This window comes from Pseudorasbora parva, chromosome 9 (assembly GCF_024679245.1).
Source record: "Pseudorasbora parva isolate DD20220531a chromosome 9, ASM2467924v1, whole genome shotgun sequence".
NCBI lineage: Eukaryota > Metazoa > Chordata > Actinopteri > Cypriniformes > Gobionidae > Pseudorasbora > Pseudorasbora parva.
Window position 1 is genome coordinate 13,042,256 of NC_090180.1, and position 24,892 is coordinate 13,067,147.

A 24,892-nucleotide genomic window follows, 5' to 3' on the forward strand; every position below is an offset into this window, starting at 1 on the left:
TTGTCCTGGCTAAATAAAAGTAATACAAATAAAATAAAAAGTAAATAAAATGTGTTTCTTTTAACAAAAAAAAAAAAGATTACTGACCTTAAACTTTTGAGCGGTAGCATATAAAATATATACATTGATACATTATATCAGATTTGTCAGATGTCACTATTTCTATTTTACTAATCAGACGAGTAAATTTGTGACCCTGATAATGTAAAAAATCCAACCATGCTGGAGAACATGATTATTAGGTTTGCTGTCATTAAAGTAAAAGACAGATAAACTATTATGAAAAAGACAATTCACGTTCATTTTCAAATCAACTGGCTCAAAATGCGTTGATAACACAGTATAATTAGTACTAAAAGAATTATGAAATGAATGACAAATGAATGAAAAATAAAATATATGCAGTATTTATCTCTCCACAGGAAATTATTTCATTTCATCAGCGAGTACAAACATCTCCAGATACCAAAAGAGGCCTTTCAAAAGACCCCACTGGGATGACGTGGATATCGGCTGATTTCCATTTTAAAAGGCAGCCTCTGCTCAAACACTCACTTATGAGTCTAAATTAAACACACCATTTCACAGGCAGGCAGGTAGATGAGTTCAATCCCTGTCTGAGCAACTCTCACCGCTCCCATTCGGCTAAACCAATCAACACTGAGAGGATAATTCCAACAAATTAAATCATCGCAAGCCTCTGTTCCATTACTGCTCCTCACATAGTCATTCATCTGCTTTCCACCTACTCTACCACTGAGACAGAAATGAGCCGTTGACATCACGTATAGAACCTCATAATATGTCAACGTTATTAAAGAACATTACTAAGTATATGCAGGAATGATCTAATGTCATATTCTAAAGAGAAATCAAGACTTGTAATAAGTGTGTGTGACCTTAAAATGAGAGTTTTGTGGTTTTTAGTCTGTGTGTTATCTCCTGAACGTTGACGAAACTGCACAGTACTACCTAAAGTACATAACACCGGCAACCAGCTAGCAAGTAGCCATTTATGGTTAATGACAGCAGCAAAACTAAGGTCTACTTTAAAAGGGACAAGCTCTGCCAGACATTCAGTTTCTATAGGAAACACATGGAAGAAAACGGCACGTGTAAAGGCATTTCAAGAATTCTTTAGAGGTGAGTAAGCGATTTCTGAACACTGTTAAAAGTACTGATGGGTGATTTCACTGCTTCGAAACCTTTATGAATCTTATGTTTCGAATCAGTGGTTCGGACCATGTATCAAACTGCCAAAGACACATGATTATAAATGAGGCGTTGTTACATTTTAACTGTTTTGAAGCGTTTTAAAAATTTCAATGGTTCATCTCTCAGTGGGGGTGAAAGGGGGTATAAAAAGTATAAAACACGACTACAAAATCAGTTTTATACATTTGTTGACATTTTAATTAGACATCTTATTGGCCTGTTGAGTCATCCGTGGAACAAACAAAACAAGACCTAAAAATGTTATGATTAATCTTGAAATTTAATCTTATAATTCATTGCTTATAGTTCATTACATTTGATAAGACTTTCAATAAAACATTTGCAATGGGTTTGTAAAAGTTGTTTTTATGCATGAGTTTTTTTTGCATTTCCACTGTTCTGGCCAGCAGGGGTCACCAGCGTGTGGCGTTTCAAATAGCTATGTTCAATTGATTCTAAGCTTTGAAAAGCATGAAAGGGAGGGGGGTTTGTTTGATAAAAATTAAATTACTTTTTTTTTCTTTTCTTTTTTAATCGCTTACTGCACCTTTAAGCAGTTAATAATGTCCAAAGCTTGCTGTACTTTCTGCAAGTTTTTGCGGTAGATTCCATAAGAAATCTATACTTACTCTCATGGCATCAAGGGCTACTCGTAGGTTGCTCTTTTCTGTGGTGTCGTTAGTATATTTTACCAATTCCTATAAGAAAATTAAAAGAAAAAAGTAAATTGTTTAAATACAACTGTTCTAAGATGAGCATGTTTTTCATTTCTAAAATAAAAAATTTGGAACTCAAAATGTAATATTGCCCAGATAATGAAAAAAACAAAGCATAACAATCTTTCATTATTTTTTTAATTTAAAAAATATTTTTACAAGAACAGACACATGATATGCAGGGGAAAAAAGACAATTTATTATTTTGTTATTTGTATTTACTTGTTTCATAGTTTTGGGGGTAAATTGAGGCCATGTTCTACTAATTTTGTAAAATTGTGGCCACAATATCTTGTTTTTTCTATATAAATGTTCTTTGCCGATTATTAATATTAGAAAAACGTATAAAATCAAATCATGTCCTTTAAAGATTAAACTTTTTAACAAATTAAAATGTTTCCTGGCGAATTGTATGTGACCCTGGACCACAAAAAACATAAATCATAAGTCATAAATCTGTATATCGTATTTGTGCAAATAGACAACAAAACATTGCATGGGCCAAAATTTTGATCGAAAATCAATTTTTCTTTTATGCCAAAACTCATTAGGATATTAAGTATTAAGATATTTTGTAAATTTCCTACCATAAATATATTAAAAAATGATTATTATTATTATTAGTAGTAGTAGTAGTACACTGTAAAAAATTTTTTTAAAAAAAAATAAGTTACCTGGTTGCCTTAATACAATGAACTTTTTTTTTTATTATTTCAATAAACTCAAAATTAAGACAAACTTCATTCAAATATTATTAAAAGATTTTGTAAGCGAATTGTGTGTTTTATTTGTAATGAAGCAGTGAAAAATGCCAAATTGTGCTATTTTCAAGATTTATCAAAAAATGTTATGGTTCAGATACAATAATATTTTGAGTTTCTATTTATTAAACCAATTTCCTTTATTGTATTAACTCACATTTTTTATTTCAATAAACTCAAAATTTTAAGGTGACCAGGTTACTTACTTTTTTAAATTAAACCAACAAAAAATTACAGTGTAGTAGTAATAGTAGTAGTAATACGATTTTTTCAGTATTTAGATTTTTTTTGCAAATTTTGAAATAGTTGTCTCTCGGCCAAATATTGTCATTTCCTAACAACCCATACATCAATGGAAAGTTTATTTAATCAGCTTAAATAAATCTAAATATTGAGAAAATCATATAATACCACATTACTAATAAAAATACATTATTCATATATTTGCGGTAGGATATTTACAAAATATCTTCATGGAACATGATCTTTACTTAATATCCTGGATTTTTGGCATAAAAGGAAAATCGATTTTTCGATCAAAATTGACCCATACAATGCATGTAATCTTTTTTTTTAGATTACCCAGTCATAAAGGTCAGAAATTGACCCTTATGACTGGTTTTGTGGTCCAGGGTCACTTATGTCATTGAAACTGAGTCAGAATTATATTCTGTGTCATGGAATGTGGTCACAACATCATCATCTAAACTCTGAAGAGTTTGGACTAGACCACTTCAATGAGGACTTGTTCTGAAAAACCTAGTGCCAAGTTTCTAACGAGAGCATGCTGGACATTTTGATTTGAATCAGATTTATTCCACAGTATGTAGAAGAGCATCAACAGAACCTTTTGAGATCCACGCTATACCATAACTAATTAACTTGATAAACAAATCTGGCCTTTAGATTTGTGTGCAAACAGACTCACGAGCGCACATACACGCTGGGAGAGAAATGGTGTTGTTCCAAGTGTGAAATCTGTGCAGCTCATCAGAAACGAGCATTTGTTTTCAGAGTGCAATCGAATGCTGCTGGAGAGAGACAAACAGCCCAATCGCTGCGAGTAAACAAGGTGATTAGAAAGTTCAGCACTCTTTCCAGATTTACATTCTAACCCAGACCATGCTGTGACTTTGATGGAAGCTCAAGTATGTGTGTGTGTGTGTATGTGCACCTAGGCTCAGGTGTGTGTATATTCCTAAACGTACTGGAGGTATAATGCAGAACAGGAGCTTATGGAGCCAATTACTTATCGTACGAATGAATGAGATCCGTCCCTGTAGATCTACCAATAAACCCTGCCCCTTTCACACATTCATCTGTATTTTGGTCTCAAAACTCACTGCTAGTGGTGGTCCAGTCGATATCTGCTATATCTATATCAGTTCCCATAGTAACAACTTACGCATCAACACAATGGCAAAAGATGCAAGACGAAGAGAGAATTGAAAACAACATACGTGTCAGACTGTATTTACTATATATATACACAATAGTGAATATTTTACTTTCTTGTTTGCTCCCAATCATCGCATACTGAATGTCAATATGATGTTACAGTTGCATTACATCATAAATTATGAAAATTGACATGAAACATGATCTGAACGTTTAGAGTAAAAAAAACAAAAAAACAATCAAACTCCTTTTTAATTAGATACGAAACTAAATATTTATGTGGTTCGATCAGAAAATCAGATTTCATGTGTTTTGAGGGGTTCAGACCACAAACAATGTTCAAAAGACGTTGCTACGCTATTACAAAGAGAGTATGTTTGAGTCACTCCAGAGGAAGTAGGCACAATGTGTTTGAGAACAGGCCAGCATGGGGCAGAGTGTCAGACACACTGCCACCTGCCCCTGCTTTTGTTTGTGTGTGCGTGTGTGTCAGGCTGGCAGGTGTGTGGCGACACACGTCTCTAACACTTGTCCACTCATTTCTGCTCTCATGTCATCTCTCTGTCCTGTGGTGATGGACCTCTCGCTTACTAAACTTTAGCATGAACTAGTAGTAACTATGATGATTATATTATATACAGGTTATGCCTAGTTAAAGGGATAGTTCACCCCAAAATATATATATTTATTCTGTCATCAGTTATTCGCTCTTATGTCATTCCAAACCCATAAGACTTCCATCTTTGAAACACAACTGAACATATTTTTTAATGAAACCTGAGAGATTTCTGTCCCTCAATTGAAAGGCTGTTCACCCAAAAAAAACCTGATGTTTCAAAATATTCATAATGAGATCGTAAAATAAATCCATGTGAATCGAGTGGTTTAATTCAAGTCTTCTGAAGAGACATGATGGCTTTTATATGACAAACAGATTTAATTTAGGCTTGTATTCACATATAAACTTTGATCATCAAACATACATAGAGCACTCAAATATGGTAAATGAAAGCTCAGACGTAATTGCTTGACACGCAAGAATGAACCTCATTGGTTCTTGAACTTCAAGCCTGAATCTTTGAGCTTGAGCTTTCATTTATCAAATTTGAGATATTTTTTATCTCTAGATTTCATTAAAAATGTCTTCATTCAGACCTGCACACTCACAAGAGGTGACATCTTTGCTAATTAAATTGTTTTAGAAGAACATTTTTTGTGATTTTAACATGTAAACAAATCATTCTGGTGCGATCTGACAAGAAAATGAAGAGAAAAGACAGCATCTGCTTCAAGTACAAAACAAAAACAAATGTATTGACAATAGGGACACACAATTGGATTAGATTTCGTTTCACAAGCTTGCAATTCAATTAACTTGGAAATATAATATTGATTAATTTGGGACCAATCAGGTACATGGTTAATTTCCTCAAATAAATATATCTTTCTCAAACAATGCAAACAATTATGATGGTAATAAGCTGGTGTGTGGTGGATGCTGCAAATTGGTGAAGGTTGAAGAGATTCCCTAGCCTGACAAGCCAGACCCATATCAAGATGTTTGGTCTGGAAACTCACCATTGACAGCTCAATCTGAGGGGCGGGATAAACGGTTGTCTTTCAAACTCCCTCTGCACGCGATAGGATAGCGCTACCACCAACCAGAGCAACGAAGGTGAAACGGAGCTAGTTGACAGATTAAACTTTCGCCGTAGCCGGTCGGCAAAACTCTGAACACATCTTCCCTTTTTAAGAATGACTTCACTGCCGTTCTTTGTTCTTTTCTCAGAGAAAACCTTAACTCCAAGTCTTCCAGAGTTGCGGTCAAAGCTGATTCGAAAGACCGCCGTTCTCCAGTTTCTGTTTACTAGTTTCTGTTTACTAGTAGCACGCAAGCGCAACTCTGCCGTCATTATGTTAAGCCCCGCCTGCCCTGACCAGAGGTTGGTTTTTACAGCTCAGAAGGGTATTGAGAGTTGCTAGACGACACTTGTGGCAGATTAGATCCGCTGCCGCTAGGGTGCGTCTAGATTTCTAGACTAGAGATTCCCCCTTCCATATGTATAGTGCTTTGAGTAACCTACCTCAGAAAAGCACTATATAAAATGCTACAAATTATTATAAAATAATTATTACAGGGAATCCCAGATGGTAACTCATTAAAATATAAAGGTTAAAATTAATTGACTAAATTAAATTTAACATTTAAATTACACAAAAGGACATTTTTATAATAATGTTAAAATTATATTTTTAATGACATAATTATGTTTCTACTCATTTTTTATTATAAACATTTAAATGGTGGCTGTCACAAAAAAAATTTATTCAAACATACAACTTCATAATTGAAGAGCAGGTAAAAATACAATGAATATGCAATATTGTGCATATATTTAGGAAAATGCTCATCTCCAAGTAAATTTTTTTAGCTGACTAATGAGATTTGAACACTGAATGCCTAAATAAGGTAAATGTGACGTTACATGACATTGATTACATTGCTTTATTTCCACGTTTGAAACTGAAATTGAGCAATTGCATGTGACCTTTGATGAAAATTACAGGTCTCTCATCTTTTGGTGGCTGGTGGCTGGCTAAATCATTTTTTTGCCCAACTGTATCACTTTATTTGCAACATTTTTTGTGCGTAGTCATGTTACTTCATAAAATGAAGGTTAAACCACTGGAGTGAGTCACACACTGTATCTTTACTACCTTTCTGGGGCCTTAACCCGTTTAATCCCAAATTTTTTCCTGCAATGTGAGTACATGCAATTTACTCCTTAGACCTCCCTAACACACAAATGGTATGCTTTCTTTGATTTTATGTTGGTTAAGTTAGTGAAATATTAGGTTTTATACTCGGTCACAATAGTGACCGGTGGGAAACAGCATAGACAGAATTCATACAAATTCTTCTATTAGACCTATTTACTGGTTTGAAACTTAAAATAACAATAAAATATCCAACATATAAGAATGAGATATGATTAGGATTTACTTCAAAACTATTTCTATTGTTCATGATACACAATAAAACAAAAAATTGGGGGTATGAAAATTGCAGCCCATTGAAATAAATACAAAAATCTAGGTAACACGTTCATCTTCACTGAATAACGTGTCTGGCCAAAGAGAGGGGAAGAGGTGACCAACAAACCTTGAAAAGATCTAGGCACATACATGTAGTTATTACTCCTAAATATTAGGAAGAGCAACTTTGAACATTGAAGCACCAATTGGTAAATCCGAAATTTGGAAGTTTACAAGGTATATCTTATAAGGTTTATAAGGTATATCTCATAGATATAGATAGATAGACAGACAGACAGACAGAAGAATAGACTGATAGACAGATAGACAGAAGTATAGATAGATAGACAGACAGACAGACAGAAGTATAGATAGATAGACAGACAGGCAGACAGACAGACAGAAGTATAGATAGACAGACAGAGAGAAGTATAGACAGACAGACAGAAGTTTAGATAGATGGATAGATAGATAGACAGAAGTATAGACAGACAGACATATAGATAGACAGACAGAAGTATAGTTAGACAGACAGACAGAAGTATAGTTAGTTAGACAGACAGAAGTATAGATAGATAGACAGACAGACAGACAGACAGACAGACAGAAAGAAGTATAGCTAGACAAAGGTATAGACAGACAGAAGTACAGACAGAAGTACGATGGATGGGTGGATGGGTGGGTGGATGGATGGATGGATGGACGGATGGATGGACAGATGGACGGATGGATGGACGGATGGACAGATGGACGGATGGATAGTTTTCAGTTCAATCTGTGAGTGAGTTCATATGAATAACACAGAATGACATAGAGGGGACTTATTCTGTGTTATACTACCGGTCACAATTGTGACCGTCTTCTTTTATATGCATCCTGACAGCAGAATAAACCATGTATTCATATAATTTCAATATGTATGTAAAGATGACCCTTTCATGATGATGTGTGCAAAAAATGAATGAACTATTCAAAAATTTACTTTGATTAATTCATTAAATTTTCCTGTCATTTCTGTGCTTTCACATTGTCATTGTGCTAAGATGGCAGTACCAAGAAATAAGTGTGTGTGGTCACACGACCAAACTATGCAGCAATGTTAAACCTGCCCAGAACTCATGTAGACATCTTAAATGGGTATTATAAATGAAAATTTGCTTCATAATAGAAGTTGCTTTTTAATACAACACTAAAATATTCGAGGAAAATTTACGGTCACAATTGTGACCGGTGGGATTAAACGGGTTAAAGTGGAAGTTGTGTAGGCTGTCAATGGAAGGGCAGAAAGCTGTGAGATTTCCTCAAAAAGATCTTCCGAAGATAATGAATGACATTATTAAAAAAAATTGGTGAATTATCCCTTTAAGAAAAAGGGTAGTTACTGAAACATCTGACAAAATAAACTACACCGGTTTAAAATATTGACAAAGGACCACAGTTGGAAATTAAACTATTGGCTAATATTGGCACATTTACAGAAATGTCCTTATAAATAAATTAATAAATACATTTTGGTTTGGTCATAGCACCTCCGGTGGTCACTTTAGGAAAAGTAGTTCAAGCCACCCATAACTTCACCTCAAAACTGGCCCTATGTATTTTAGTAATACATTTTCCAATACATTGTGCATGTGACTATGAAGATCTTTTCCTGTCCTCTTACATTTGTCATATACATATCACTTTTTAAAATTCCCAGTGGATAAAATCAAGTCCACCCCAATTTTCTTTTGGATAGCTCTAATGCTGAGAAATACGTCAAATGTAAAAAATGTTGTGATTGCAGTCAGGGGCGTGGGACTGGGGGGATAAAGGGTACTGAGTAACCAGGGCCCGAGGCAGGGGGGGGCCTTAGAAGTCAGTTTTCTATACATACACATACATGGTACGGGGGCCCAGCAAGATGGTTTGTACCCAGGGCCCAAAATTTGGTGCTACGCCCCTGATTGCAGTTACATGTCGACTTTAATATAATCAAACATTGTGCTGATTTGTGCAACCTGTACTATCAGTAATGTCTTCCCTGCACAAAACAGGAGAGCAAAACTTTCCTACTGCAGTGATGACAAATTCTGTAAGCTCGTGTAATGTAGTGGTCACAGATGAATAGAAAACTAGCCAGACAGCGCCCCCAAGTGGTCAATTTTAGTAGGACAATCAAAGGGCCCGTTCCAACACAGTCCTGTATACCGTAAAGCCCCTCAAAAATGTGATGTGGGTGTATGGGTGCATGTTACTGTACCTGGAGCAGTAGTGGGTATTTCAGCACACGCTGCATGGGAACTACAAGCAAGTCTCTCAAAGTGAATTTCCCATTGTTGGCTCTCTTCGAACATTCCTGCAACATAAAGTAAATGAAATATGAAAACACTGAAGGATCTACAAAACCTAAAAAAAAAAAGATCTTTTAGCATTTTGGTTATGAGAAAAACTTATAAGAACTTATAAAATGAGAATGAAACATTGTAAATATGACAGATAGTGAAACATTTGTTCTGCACCTCTAGTTTCAGTCGAACGCCCTCTTTCTCCTTACAGATGAAGTCTAACAGAGAAATGGCTGATTCTACATGACTGCAGTATTTTCCATAAAGCAGAAGCCTAAAGCAGAGACAGGGTAAATGTTAAAAGAAAACACACACATCAGCAGTGCTTAGTAATATCATTCTAGAAATATTAAATATTAACCAGGCCAGCAAAAATTCAACGAATGCGCTGCAGATTTCCACAAAATTTGATTCTACACAAAAATCTGTCACCCCTTGCATATTTAATTCAGTTTTCATTCATTAATATGATTGCTTTGTTTGACTTTTCAATAAACGTTGAGTAAATTAAATAAAAAAAATACAATAACATTTCGGGTAATTGTATTATCATTCGGTTTATTTTTCTTACCCCATTGGCAGACGGTGTGCAGTTTCACACTAAATTGTGTGAAAATTAATGAATGACAGCGGGGAAAGAAAAATAAATTTAATTCAAAGCATATTCTGTGTAAACAAGTCTTCTTATTGTATGCAATTTTGCTCCTGAATTAACTTTATGATGTTTTGTTGATGTTTAAGTGTTTTTAGTGAAAAAATAAGATGAAGATACTTATTAAGATATACTTGAATGTGTTGGGTTTTATACTTGTCTTTGTAAGAAGTGAAGATCTGGTGGAGGTTTTCTGCATTTTTATTTTGAACAGAGTCTTGAATCTCGGCCATTAGGCTTTTGTGTACTTTAACCAGGTCCTGTGAAATGCGCACACATACACACACACACACACACACATTTGAAAGTATATATAAGATGGACATGTTAGACATTCTTTTATTTAAAAAATATAGAAACATGGTGGTCAGCTTTACTCACTGGTATATTGATGAAAACCTTGTTAATTTCTGTAGCTGAGATGAATTTTATCAGTGGAATCATAAAATACTGTTAAGACACACACACACACACACAAAAGTAAGCTCCATGTAGGAAAGTTATATCCTACATTGTGTGGCAACAGCGGAGCAGCTGTCTATCTGTCTAGACGTGAAGCGTGGCATGATGAAATCCTCCAAGCCGAGAATATGAATCTCACCTTCTCAATGGTCTCCAGAGTCTCAGTGTATTTGGCTTCTGTCTGTTTGATCTCTAAGAGACAGCAGCTTCTGATGTCCACCTCGGCCTGTTTCTGTCAACACAACTCACTGACGTGAGAGAAGACTACAGCAAGCTATCCAAAAGAAGCTTTAAAAACACAACCTAATGATGTTTTAAAGGGTCACAATGCAACTCATCCAGTTTAAAGACACATTTTTTTTCTGGTGCATTTTGTGTTTACAGTGGATTTACCCATAAAGATACTCATAAAGAAAGTGACCATATTTCTGGTAGGAGTAGGAGTTGGTGTTTTACAAAGGAAATTAACACTTTGATGCATTGGGAGAGTTTGTGTATGTGTGTGTGTGTGTATGTGGTATTGAGTCATTTGAGTACCGACTGAGACGCAGCAGCCTCAGTCCTCATCAGATCCTCATACACCTCTCCTCCCTCAACATCTCCATACACAGGGTCGTAAATATCTTCCTCCAGCTCCTCACTGTTCACACAAACACATTCAAGATTAGGACTTCAGAATTGGTTTAAAAATATGAACACAACAATTACACAACAGTTTTAAGACTTTGTGGCTACTCATTTTTAAATACAATAGATTGGTGCACTGTGGTACATATGGCTCTATTTCTATAAAAAAATTCCAGTGTAACTTCCTGTCTTCACACTTACTAATAATCAGTCATTCACATTCCTCCCACGCAAAAATGATTGCATAGGTTATGGATCTCATACATTACATAGAGTTTATCAGAAACAAAACACATACATACACGTGGGTGACTAAAACCGCAAGTGCTAATGAGTTTCAGTCAAAATTGGTATCTCATTGCTTCCAATAAAAAACAACTGTCTCTTAACCAATTAGGTTAAGAGATCTTCTTACTTACTCAAGGAGATCTGCCAAATGGATGTATATGTCTTCATTTTCACTGCTTTCCTCTGTGGGGAATGACCTGTGAAATCGGTACAGAACTCTTATTTTAGCTCATAGAATAAGAAGATCAACTGATTCATTTTGCAAATGCAAACCCACCTGATCCCTCTCTGTTGTGCAATAGGCGTATATGAGAGTTTTGATAGTGTGTCGATGACCTGGAAAGACAATAGCGTGTTTCTGAATTGCAAGTTACAGATAAACATTGTGTCGGTTGTTGGTCTACTTACATATAGTCTTTTAGTTTATCTGTAGTCATTGTTTTAAACATGTTTCTATGGTCATTTGAGACAAAACAGTTTAATGTATAACAGTCCATTGCTGTACAGTCAACGAGACGGCAGAACATTTTCACAAAATTAGATTTACTTTAGGGAAAATGTACTTTTGTCTTCAGGAAATATAATAAAATAAATATAGGTAAGTATAATTTAGTTATACATTTACATATATCTTCATCCTTCAATGACATTCCATTACAAAACAATTTAAAATGTAAAACATAAACTGTAAAGGTCAGCTGCTGATATTCTCAAGCTATTGATATTTATTTTATTGTAATATATTAGTATGTATATGTAGTCTTTGGGGAAAATATGCAATGACAAAACTGTGATATGACACTTTTTAAGTGAGTAAAGTTTTTTTTAAGAAATAAAAAATACAATAAATTAAGTAAATAATAGGGTGAATATTAAATCCCCAGTTTTAGCTGAAAAGCAGAAGTGATTCCTATTAAATTATACCTATAAAAAGTGATCGCTATTAGAGAGACGCTGCACTATCGGCAGAGGAAGTGGTCTTGCAATACCAAGCTAGTCTGATGTGGGCTTGCTTTCTCACATTTCTCATGCACACACAGACATACAGATTGACATATGGTTACACACATACATGCATGCATGCATACACACAAACACAATATGTACAAATAGAAAGATCTAGGTGATAGCACACCATTTGGGTCTTTGACTCGCGCTTCAGAACACCTGTTGAAAACCAACCCTGTTTCCTTTAGAAAGCTATTTTTGTTTGCACCACTGATGTGTTGTCTTCTACTTCCAGTCTCGCTTCATGCATTCTAAGTTGCATAAACGTTGTAGCATTTTAACTCTTTCACAGGTGGCATTCTCTGGAGACGGAAACAGAAGAAATCCCTGAGAAACAAATTTAGCTAAATCTAAATATTTCCCTTATATCTGTTCCAAAAAGTAAAAGTATAAGAATGAATAAAACCATGGATTGAGTACATGATTACTAATAAAACCTGCATTTTATATAACATCTTTGAGGTGCATTAAAAAAGTCACCTGTACAGTATAAAGTGAAGATGCCAGTCAAAGGTTTTTGCAGCTTTACAGGCAGACCGCAGCTGAATTTCAATACCACCATAAAGCAGCACAGCAGAGGTGAGCTCTTCATTCTGCATCTCAATAGATAGTGCATTCATACAATCCAATACTGAAACTAAAAGTGAATGTGTAGAAGACTATATTTAGTTTTATATTTCAGCAATAAAAAAATAGCCACAAATTTTATCTAATTTGTTTAAATGCTTGAAAAAAGCTTTGAAACGATATGGAAAGGGAGTTTATTTTACATTTGCATTATATTTATGCATTTGTAGATTATTTTATCCATTTAAGGTATACAATATACTTTATCAGTCCATGGCATGCATTCTCGGGAAATCAAACACATGACATTGGCGTTGCTGGTGCCATGCTCTATTGTTTGAGCTATAGGTTCTTTACAAACTAAACTTTCAATAATTGTTATTGGATAAACTATACTGGATAATCAATGAAAACAGCCAACAATTTTCCATTAGACATACAAACTGCTTCAATACTGTTAAAAACACCCTATAATGCACTGTGCCAAGATTGTACTGAGCTATAATCTAGACAAAGATAGTAGCTATTGCGGCATCTAAAATATAATGCATTTTTAGCTCACAATATAATTCCTATTTCTCCTTCCATTTGTGTTATTTCATAGGGTCAATGACTTTAACATTAATGATAATAAAGAATGAGAAATCTAGATATTTAGATATTTCCTGTGCTTCTGTTCATCAGAAGGAAGTTTAAAAAAAATGCACTTTTTAATCTGAATGTGGTTTTAACTCTTTGAGATTTGTGAAATTTAGAAATCAGGGACAAGACCATGATTTCAAACATAACTAAATAATACAGCCAAAGAAAACAGTTGTTCTGATGCACTTCATGCATACTAATTAGACTAACAAGTACACACCAGACTATCAAACTGTACTCTGTATCAAACTAACTGTATCAAACTGAACTTACTTTTTCCATTCAAAACATATGTGAAGCAAATAATGCAGCTCAAGATAAATCACTATTGCTTTAGGACTGTAAAGACAAAACTCCCATCACCTATTGATTTGATATGGTTGTGTTATCTATCATTATACTACCCCAGTAACCTAATAATAAGAGAATGCCCGGAAGGCGTGTAGTAAATCCATATCTTTACTGTCAAATGGGGTGACTGAAACAACAACATGCAGAGGATGTGCTTTGAAATCTATAAAGAAACAGCACAGGAAGATGAAAGGTGCAAAAAGGTGAAAATACAACCTCCAGACAGCTGTGTGGTCTTCACGACAACACATGCAAACGTGAGCAAAGTTCTTCTACATTAACACCTGTGTGAATCATGAGAAACAATTTTAAGAAAGCAATAAGCAATGAGAGACATTGCAGTGTTGTCGTCTGCCGCTTTAAATGCTTAAGCTCTATAAAGAGTGGCTACTGATTGATACTGATTAAGGAGCCATTGGCTTCTATAAGGGAAAAAGTATTTTTTAAGTGCCACAAAAAATACACGTGTTTAAATTTTGTCATGTGTTTTGCACGTCTGTATCAGCCTTTTCATCCATCTTTTGGATGTCCTGGGAACTAAAAATTTTAAAGCAGGAACTTAATTGCTTTTCCAACATACAGTCACAAAGAATTGTTCTTTACACAGAATCTGAACGAGTGTCATAGACCATAATAAAGTCAGCATCCAGTGGCTAATGAGAAGGCTATAGTTTGTCCTCTTCCTAATGCATCCTATAAATGTTGCTGTATGTATTGCACACACGACACACCTAATCTATTTTTCTTTATTAGTAATATATCTGAGAGGTAAATTTGGTTAAAGGCAGCTTCTCACATTCAATTATATGAGAGGTGTTGCATTTTTAGCTTTCTCAAGTAGACAGCAGGTTAAGTAAAATTATGTGATATAATTCATCTCTTTAGCGAAATGCCCCTTTCTATAGTTGTTTTTCTAGCTGGCTAACAAGTTTATGATCATTAAATTGCTTTTCTAAAGGTAATTTTGATGCTATGTGACATGATTGTTCTCAAGCTGTTTTATACAAGCTCTTTCCAAGGTTGAAATGCTGATTGAGTGATTTGTTAGGCCACATTAAAGAGTAGCAAAAAATGTATTGCTTGTATTTTATGATAAAATCTACAGAATTTGAAAGCTGAAAATGTGTTACCTGTTTATTAAAATGAACAAACACATGTATTACGTTAAGTACAAATCTTAATGCAAAGATGGCTGCGGTAACAGGCAGCAACAGAAAACAGCAAAGATTAAAAGTTATGGAGAATTAGAATCCTTATCAGTATCAATTAAAAACGAGAACTGTTAACTATTAGTTTGCGTCCACACAGCTGACCTGTTTATCTGTTGTAGTTTACCCACGAAATAGACACTGCATTCTTGCACTTTTACAGTACTTGGTCTAAGATGTTCATCCACTGACGCATCTTATGCTGGCACAGCTATCAGCATTGTTGCTCGATAGAGATGAGGGCTTTGAAAAACCATGATATCTTTCATTTTGACATGCTTTACACAACATGCAGATAAAAATGCACACAATTTTTTAATCATATACATTTATATGGTCGCCTGTGGCGATTTCAGCAAAAATATCACTCGTAAATTTATATTTTTAGAATTTTTTTAGTCTACCGTTTTAGTCGCAGTCTGTAGCCCTGTTTTTATAGTTCATCAGATGGAAAAAATAGCTCTTAAAGGTTTTTCTCTGTGCTGTCATCGTTATAGTTGTGGTGTGGCTATTATTTTATATTTAGAATGATTTTTAGAACAATATCTTTATCATTATCGTTATACACCCACCTAAACGATTATTAGGAACATCTGTTCAATTTCTCATTAATGCAATTATCCAATCAAACAATCACATGGCAGTTCCTTTAATGCATTTAGGGGTGTGGACCTGAACTCCAAACTGAATGTCTGAATGGGAAAGAAAGGTGATTTAAGCAATTTTGAGCGTGGCACAGTTGTGGGCAGTCCTGTGAGTGAAAATGCCTTGTTGATGCTAGAGGTCAGAGTAGAATGGGCCGACTGATTCAAGCTGATAGAAGAGCAACTTTGACTGAAATAACCACTTGTTATAACCAAGGTATGCAGCAAAGCATTTGTGAAGCCACAACATGCACAACCTTGAGGCGGATGGGCTACAACAGCAGATGACCCCACCGGGTACCACTCATCTCCACTACAAATAGTATAATTTTCACGAACTGACTAAAATTGGACAGTTAAAGACTGGAAAAATGTTGCCTGGTCTGATGAGTCTCTGTTTAGACATTCAGATGGTAGAGCCAGAATTTGGCGTAAACAGAATGAGAACATGGATCCATCATGCCTTGTTACCACTGTGCAGGTTGGTGGTGGTGGTGTAATAGTGTGGGGGACAGTAATGCGCGGGTCAATGTATAAACAACCTGCACCCGACCGACATTTTCAGCTAACCCGCCCGCAAATCGGACCGCAAAAAATAAAATATTGTAACCTTACCCAACCCACTTCCTGATCCGCATTTTTTAAAAGTAGTAAATGCTCCCTGGCATAATATCCATTAATCCAGCCTTTGGAGGAGAGAAATGTTTCAGGCCCTGACTACGCTCAGAGGTGCGGCGGCAAGAGCAGGCAGTTCTTGAGGCGGCCCATCATTGTCTATTTCAGCTCTAGATGCATATTATTGATGAACGCAATGTTTATGTTTCGACCCTGCTTGGAGACTTCATTAGCAGGTCAACTGAGAGAGAGCACACTTTTCCAAAAGGAGCGCAATTCGCAAACTGTTATTTTTCTGAATGCTGTATGATATAGCCTAGTGTTGTGTAATAAAGGCTTGATTTGTTCATTTATTTTGTTTTGTTTTCTTAACAAGTAAGATACTGCTTGTCGTGTTTATTAAGTCTAATCGAAGTGTGCATCTCTCCCCCGACTTTACCAACAAAAATCCTGCCCTGGAATGTATATGCCAAAATGAGTTTTATGCACGGTCTTTCACATGCATATAATACGCACTTTATGGCGTATTATACGCACAAATCACCCACCCCACCCCCCTAATCCTACCCAAGAGCATGTCATATACACACCATAAAGTGCGTATCATATGCACGTGAAAAACTGTGCAGCAAATGCACCGTAAAACTCATTTTGGCGTATACATTGCACGGGATTGCACACTCGTACTATTGATACGCATTCACGTGATCTTGTTGGACATTACTGAGCTAGGCTATAAGCATTTAAAAAAGGATAGCGTATTAAAATGGTACAATTGCTCAGTTCAACGTGTTGGGAAATCAGCCATTTTGTAATTGTCCTGTGTCCTGTGTTATTTCAAACGACCGGACTGATCGCGACCTGAATATCATTAAAAATATTTTTGAATGACTCGTAACCGCTGGTTTTTGGATCAACCCGCGCATCACTGGTGGGGGATGTTTTCTTGGCACACTTTAGGTCCCTTAGTGCCAATTGGACATCGTTTAAATGCCACAGCCTACCTGAGAATTGTTTCTAATCATGACCACCATGTACCCATCCTTTGATGCTACCACCAGCAGGATAATGCACCATGCCACAAAGGTCGAATCATTTCAAATTGGTTTCTTGAACATGACAATTAGTCCACTGTACTAACATGGCCCCCACAGTCACCAGATCTCAACCCAGAGCATATTCGTGATCTTGCAACTGCAAGATGCTATCCTATCAATATGGGCCAACATTTCTAAAGAATGCTTTCAGCGCGTTGTTGAATCAATGCCACGTAGAATTAAGGCAGTTCTGAGGGCGAAAGAGGGTCCAACACAGTATTAGTATGGTGTTTCTAATAATCCTTTAGGTGAATGTAGTTATTGTCCTGTGCAGGGTTTGACACAAGCTCAACAGCAACTGTAATTAGTTTTTTTCCAAAGTCACTCACCACTCAGTTTTCACTGAAATTTTGAATATTATCTCATAATTTGCCAGCAGGTATTATGCTGCAGTCACTTTAAGACCTGACACAGAGATCCATTATACTGTTACACATGCTTTTTCATTCCCAACTGTTTATGTTCACTTAAAACATAACTGACTGTTTACATCAGAGGTCTTCAACCCTGCTCCTGGGGACCCACTGTGCTGTAAAGTTTATTTCCAACCTGCTTCAGTACACCTTCCTGTGTATTTTCAACAAGTGATCCTGAAGAGCTGAATTAGCTTCACCTGTCTTTGATTAGGGTTGGAGCTAAACTCTGCAGGACACTGGGGTTGCGTCCCAATTCGCCTACTTATACTACGTCCTAAAAGTATGTACTCTTTTTGTGAAGAAAAAGTATATACTTTTGAGTGTGTAGCAGAAAAGTATGCAAGCTTCGGGACATACTACTTCGCCATCTTTAACGGACTCTGTCGCTTAGTTACGTGCATCCTCTTATGTGTTTGCAGTTTAAATATAATGATTCATTTAAAAGTTAATGGCCAAACGTGTCATTACAAAAGTTCACAATGCTACTGCAGGTGAAATATAACGTGGACAACACTGAATAAATATATTTTTGTCAGGTTAAATACTGATAGTTGGTCACTCAAACCCCTTTATCTAAACTTCTCTACTTAACCGTCGGACTTGCACATCCGCCATGTTGTAGTTCTAATCGAACCAACTCGCAATGGGTTGTGGGTAATATCAGGTGTTAAGAGTGTGCGTCGATCTGTACTTCGAATTCTGACTGGAAATAGTAAACCATCCGGGTATGTTTGGAATACTCTTTTCAAGATACTACGATTTGGGACATAGTAATTCTATTTTCGAGTACTATTTAGTATGAATAGTATGCGAATTGGGACGCAGGTTGGTCTCCAGGAGCATGGATTGAAGACCTCTGGTTTACATGAGTACTAGCCAAGATCAGCATTTTAACATTATTTTCTGTGAATTTGACTGTTTAAGCACAATACGCAGCAAAAAAGAACTAAATTTAGTACTGAGAGGCGGCTTTATCTGTGTGCACTTTGGGTGTGAGCATAAAATCTGCGGGAATGAGTGAAATTATGCGCAATACAAATACAATCGAAATCAAGCCTGCCGCACTTCACAATTGACAGCTGAGACTGACAGCTTCTCTGAGCGAATTGGAGCTTTAGCTTTAATTTCTACATTTCCATAACTGTTTATTTCACATCAACATAATGAATTGTTCAGCATCTGCGAAAGTGTGGGCGGCCTTTTGATATGGTCGAAATTCAAGCCCTGTAACACCAACAATATTAATCTGGAGTAAATGAAACGAGGACGGTTTGTGTCTCAACTCGTTGTCGGAGAGATGAGAGAGCAAGAAAGCACAGCTGGTGCTGAGTGTTTATTCAGCGGAAAATGAGTATTGGAAGTGTTTCAGTATCGTTATGTATTGAAAAATCTATATTTTTGACAATACTGCATTGCACTTAGTTTATTATTTCAGAGGTTTTTTTAAAAGACTATCATTGAAAATAAAAATTCTATAAAATTCAACCCGACAAAATGGCTAGCAGGCATTCTGTTACATGCCACTGCTAAAATCTACCCGCATTTGGTGGGTTGGCAGGTGTTAATGTCAAGCCCTGTTCCTGTCTGTGAACGGGCCTTTACAGTCATTTATGGCTCCATCAGTTTAGTGCAGCAACTCATACGGCACACTGCTTATGTAAAACATATGAAAACTTGAAATAAACTATAAGTATTGTAATAGAGTTGAATTTTATTTGAGTAATATAATTCATTATACTAACTGTATGCAGTTGCTGGGCAAAGTACAGTATGCTACCTGGCATGTGCTTTTTAGCATTTTACAAAGGCTTTGAATGGCATACCATCTAATCAGAGTCTGAACAATGTTTTATAAAGTTTATTTTACTTAATACTAAAATAAGCACATCATTTCAATTCAGAGTACTAAATGTGAGCTGTAATACATGTAATTAATTCATATTATAATTTAAAGAAGATTTAATGGATGTGGATGTAACATGCATACTTACAAGGCAAACTCATGTTAGTAGATTGCTGCGGGGCAAAGATTATTCTGAAGGATTAACTTAAACCTTGAGAACACCGAGAGACGTATAAATGGGGCAAAACACAGCAACTACAGCCTGAAACAGCGCAATGTGAAGTACTGTTAACAATTATTTTCAGCAGTCATTACTCTGGCCTTCATTGTCACATGATTCTAAGAAATCACTGTAATATGTTGATTTGGTGCTTAAGAACCGTATTACCGATTTTAAAAAAGTTGTGCTTCTTAAAAGTTTTGTGGAAATGGTGTGTGATTAAAAAAATCTGCGTTCTTTGATGAATAGAAAAGAACAGCATTCATTTGAAATCTTTTCTAACATTCTAAATATCTGTCACTTTTGATCAATTTAATACATCCTTGCTAATTGGAAGTATTAATTTATTAAAAAAATTAAATCAAATTTAACGGTAGCGTACATATATGAAAAAATATGTATATATAAATATTTAGATACAAATATATAGGTCACAACTGCAAGAAACAAAGTAACAATTGCAAAAGAAAATACTAGAAGCTAAAGTACAATTGCAAAATACATAGACTTTATTTGTTATAATAGCTATCTTTATTGATGGGGGAACACCAAAAGAAACAGTCCTAGGATATGTAAAGATGGGGATGACTGAGGTCCTCTATCAAACGGCCAACTCATTCAAAATGTCATGCTACTGAAAAATGTACCGTATTTAAATTAGTAACATTGCTACTAATAGTTAGTTACTACCCACACCGACCACTTCATCTTATTCTGCTATTCACCATTCATCTTGCATAACTGCACAAAACAACCAGATACATTATATGCTGAACAAATGACACTCCTCAGCTCCATATACATACACACATGCCCTTAGATGGAAGCTTTTTAAAACTAGGGGTGTTTGCATGGCTTTTCTGTTCCCTGCATTAGTCTGTTCTTTCAGGAGAGCTCTCCCAGCTGTAGTCCAGCCCTACAGGGCTGTGCTAATGCTTCTGCATGGCTGCAGATGTCAAACAATAGCTGAACTCCTCTGTGAGAACAGCGCTGTCCCTCACAGCACAAAGGACGTGCCACTTTATGCTTAACCCCACATGAGGCTGGACCTTCAGCCACTGCGCTTGGTAGGAGGAGAAACGCCAAGAGGAAACTACTGGAGCTGGTTACCCCTGTGGCTCAGGGAATTATTATTTTACATCGCCAGACAAAGACAATCTAAACTTTCACAAAGAGGTCGTACAATTGGTTGTACAGGAAGGTTGTGGAAATAAATTAGCTATTTATTACAGGTCACCTTCATAGGCCAGACCACATCAGCCAGGCATTTACAAGGGTCTGGGAATACATTTTCTAAAATATAAAACAGATTATGTTCACTGCATGGGGAATGGGAATGTAAGGACATCTTGGTGTAGAGATAGAAAACAATGTTCATAAAATGATTATGATTATTCTTTGGACATCATAATGCGGCAGAATTAAGAGTACAGGGGCCAGTTGCATATAGCCATTATGTTAACTAGTGAGACTAAATAGCAGTTGGTTTGGGGTAATCAGTCTTACTTTTTGCCATTAAATTAGACCAATCTACCTTTTTATGTAACAGACTGATGTAAAAAGCTATAAACAATTTCAAAGGGGAAAAAAAGATAACTATCTAATGAGACTAGTTTATGCAACTGGCCCCAGAACTGTATATTAGATTCTCAACTTCTCTGGGCAGCCGTATCACACTCCCCCCTCTATCAATACATACTGTCTGACCCATATTCAGCAAATAATGTTTTTAGTCTCAGCATTCAGTCAGCATGAATCACAGCTAATTCTGATTTCAAAATAATACAAATGACTAATGTTCATTATATAAATTAAATTAATACATTCACTAAATATGTTTATTGTTCACTATAAACTTCCAATTATTTTAATTTTATTTTTTTATTACCTTTCCAAAATCACGAACATCGAAGAGATCGAAGGCATCAAACAATTCGCTCTTCTTCATCCCAAATGCTTCACAGCATGCAGACAGAAATGTACGGATATTCTTCAAGCAGAGGAACTAAAAGAGCAAAAACAATATTAAAAAATGTTGTAAACAATTAAATATATATATATAGTGTGTATGTGTGTGTTTTTCTAGCCTCATGGGGACTTCAACCTGAATGCACACAGACTCATGGCTCATGGGGACTCGTGTCAATATGGGGACTTAATGTCCCCACCTAGAGAGACGTGTGTGTGTGTGTGTGTGTGTGTGTGTGTGTGTGTGTGTGTGTGTGTGTGTGTGTGTGTGTGTGTGTGTGTGTGTGTGTGTGTGTGTGTGAGCCTGTTTATGTGGTTTATGAGGACACAAATTTGTATAACTACATGGGTATTACACTGGTATTACACTATAAATGTGGTTTATGAGGACATATCAAATGTCCTCATAATTCAAATGGCCTTAAAAACATACTAAATGATGTTTTTTTTGAGAAAGTAAAAATGCAGAATGTTTCCTGTGATGGGTAGGTTTAGGGGGAGGGGCAGTTTAAGGGGATAGAAAATACGGTTTGTACAGTATAAAAACCATTACGCCTATGGAGAGTCCCTGTAAACCACATAGACCAACATGTGTGTGTGTGTGTGTGTGTGTGTGTGTGTGTGTGTGTGTGTGTGTGTGTGTGTGTGTGTGTGTGTGTGTGTGTGTGTGTGTGTGTGTGTGTGTGTGTGTGTGTGTGTGTGTGTGTGTCCAGGGCAAAGAATTTCTGTGGAAATGTGGCCTTGTGAGAGACAAATTAGTGAAATCATTAAGGCTAACAGCCTTTCCCTTCGGTAGATGAGAAAAAAAGATTTCCAGCTAATCACAAACGGTCTCTATTGCCTAATTGGTGCAATTGACTATTTCTGCTTCTTCATTTTCTGTCCAGTCGAAGATCACAATAGATAAGTTGCTTTTAACTCCTTACTACGAGGGAAGTGTTTGTGTGTCTGTCATGAAAGCTAAATTTAATTTCAATATTTAATTAGTTCAAATTCATTTATTTAAATTAATGTTAACTCATTTTCAGAGCACAAAACACTCACACTTATCAAAATACACATGATGACTACAGGAGTCGGATAAGTGACAGGGACGCTGACTAATGCAGCAAGGGATGTTGTTGAAAATTGCTCTTTTCCGTTGTCTGATGGAGACTGACTGTGTCTCGTCAATCCAAAAGGGTGGATTTGTGAGTTTAAAAAAAGTTGGATTTTATCAGGTCACTGGAGTGAAACAGGGGCATCTGGGAATAGTCGTTTGGCCCTGGGCAGACTGCCTGAGACTTCTCAGCCCTAAACACTTACTTACACACAGCAGTGAATCAGACAGAACATTCATCTGGACGACTTTTGGGTCCCTACCAAAACACGATGTACGTTTAAAAATTGATGTTTCATTAGCTCAATGTTTACCCAGTTTGTTGAAGAGCTTTTCAGACTGACTGAATGATGCAGTATACAAAGAGAGCTGTGTATGTCTACCACTGCGCCTTTTGTGAAGTGAAGTCTAGCTGGCACTGGGGTCCCTTGTAATATTATGGCACTGGCTAGTACTATAAAGGTTTAAATGAAAATGTCAAAATATAGGCTACTGTATAAAATATGCAGGTTTAAAACAAATGTGCTGAAAGAGCTATATAGGCCTACCCCTCATATGTACAATAAGAGTCAGTAGGAAGTGTTTCCCTAACTGCAATTACGTTACATTATAAAAATACAAATTTTATTACAGTTCATAAGCAATAAAATAACATCCTGTCTATTATTTTCGCTCACCTGTGACATCTGTGGTCTGAGATTGATCTCTTTCAGGTTAATGGTGTCGGGTCTGAGATTGTTCAGCAGTTGGCACAGAAGCACCCCATCCCGTAGAGTTTGGGCCAAATCAAAAACCTGCGCCGAATCCGCCGTGACCCGATGATTCCGGGGCAAAACTTTACAATTTATCAGCCACAAGCTGCATTGCCTCCAGTACTCCATAATGCGCGTATAAAATTGGAATCAACAACTGTGGAATAAATCTGACACCGTTAAATGAAGCTGAGGTGTAGAAACCCCAGTAGCAGACGAGCGCGCACCTTGCGTTATATTTGGCATCCGTGGTTTCCTTTTTTGAGCCTGCGTTCTAAGTTGCCAAAACTGAGACTTGTGCGCACTAATTTGGGTTTATCCGCGGTCTACAAGGACTATAAACCCCTATCAGTGGAGTTACGAATTCTATCATGGCAAAGTTTTTATGATAATTGAGCCGTGCGCCGCGGTCTGGTGATCTTCCAATGGAGAAGTCTTATCTTATGAATATTAATGAGACGTTGTTAACTCTGCCTCGTAATCTTCCAATGGCAAAGGCTCGTCTCATGAATATTAAGAGCCAGGTCTTCATCATAGTAGGATAATTTTGCCCCCCTTAGCCTATCAAATGAGCTTCCTTTTCCGTTAGTTTTGACTATCTGATGGGTTCTCACCGCAAACTGTAATGTCTTCTAATCTTGCAGATTTATCTCTTTCCTCCTTTAAATATCGTACTGACTTTGAAGGGATTTATATTACGATGTAAAACTGTAAATAAATTATTTGTCAAACCTGTATGATTAATAGTGTCCAGAATAAAGAAAATATGAGAACTAAGAACAGGGCTAAATTATTATTATTATTATTATTATTATTGTTGTTGTTGTTGTTGTTGTTGTTGTTGTTGTTGTTGTTGCTGTTGTTGTTTCTTCTACTTCTTCTTCTTCTTCTTCTTCTTCTTCTTCTTCTTATTATTATTATTATTATTATTATTATTATTATTATTGTTGTTGTTGTTATTATTATTACGAAGGGTAGTC

At 36.1% G+C, this 24,892-nt stretch overlaps 1 protein-coding gene across 5 annotated transcripts in view; it reads right to left on the bottom strand.

Moving 5' to 3' along the window:
* vav3b (vav 3 guanine nucleotide exchange factor b) overlaps positions 1 to 24,319 on the bottom strand; it is a 70,318-nt gene extending 45,999 nt beyond the window's left edge. For all 5 annotated transcript variants that reach the window (XR_010907827.1, XM_067453976.1, XM_067453973.1 and 2 more), the window contains exons 1-11: positions 23,838 to 24,319; positions 21,982 to 22,098; positions 11,760 to 11,818; positions 11,614 to 11,679; positions 11,105 to 11,207; positions 10,707 to 10,799; positions 10,487 to 10,555; positions 10,262 to 10,365; positions 9,628 to 9,727; positions 9,369 to 9,464; positions 1,845 to 1,913 (exon numbers count right to left, since the gene is read on the bottom strand). Coding sequence is in view for 4 of the 5 variants with exons in the window: in XM_067453976.1 (XP_067310077.1) it covers positions 1,845 to 1,913; positions 9,369 to 9,464; positions 9,628 to 9,727; positions 10,262 to 10,365; positions 10,487 to 10,555; positions 10,707 to 10,799; positions 11,105 to 11,207; positions 11,614 to 11,679; positions 11,760 to 11,818; positions 21,982 to 22,098; positions 23,838 to 24,041 (1,080 nt within the window). In the remaining variant the exon portion in view is untranslated. The remainder of the gene's footprint in view (positions 1 to 1,844; positions 1,914 to 9,368; positions 9,465 to 9,627; positions 9,728 to 10,261; positions 10,366 to 10,486; positions 10,556 to 10,706; positions 10,800 to 11,104; positions 11,208 to 11,613; positions 11,680 to 11,759; positions 11,819 to 21,981; positions 22,099 to 23,837) is intronic.
* Positions 24,320 to 24,892: the final 573 nt, after the last annotated feature.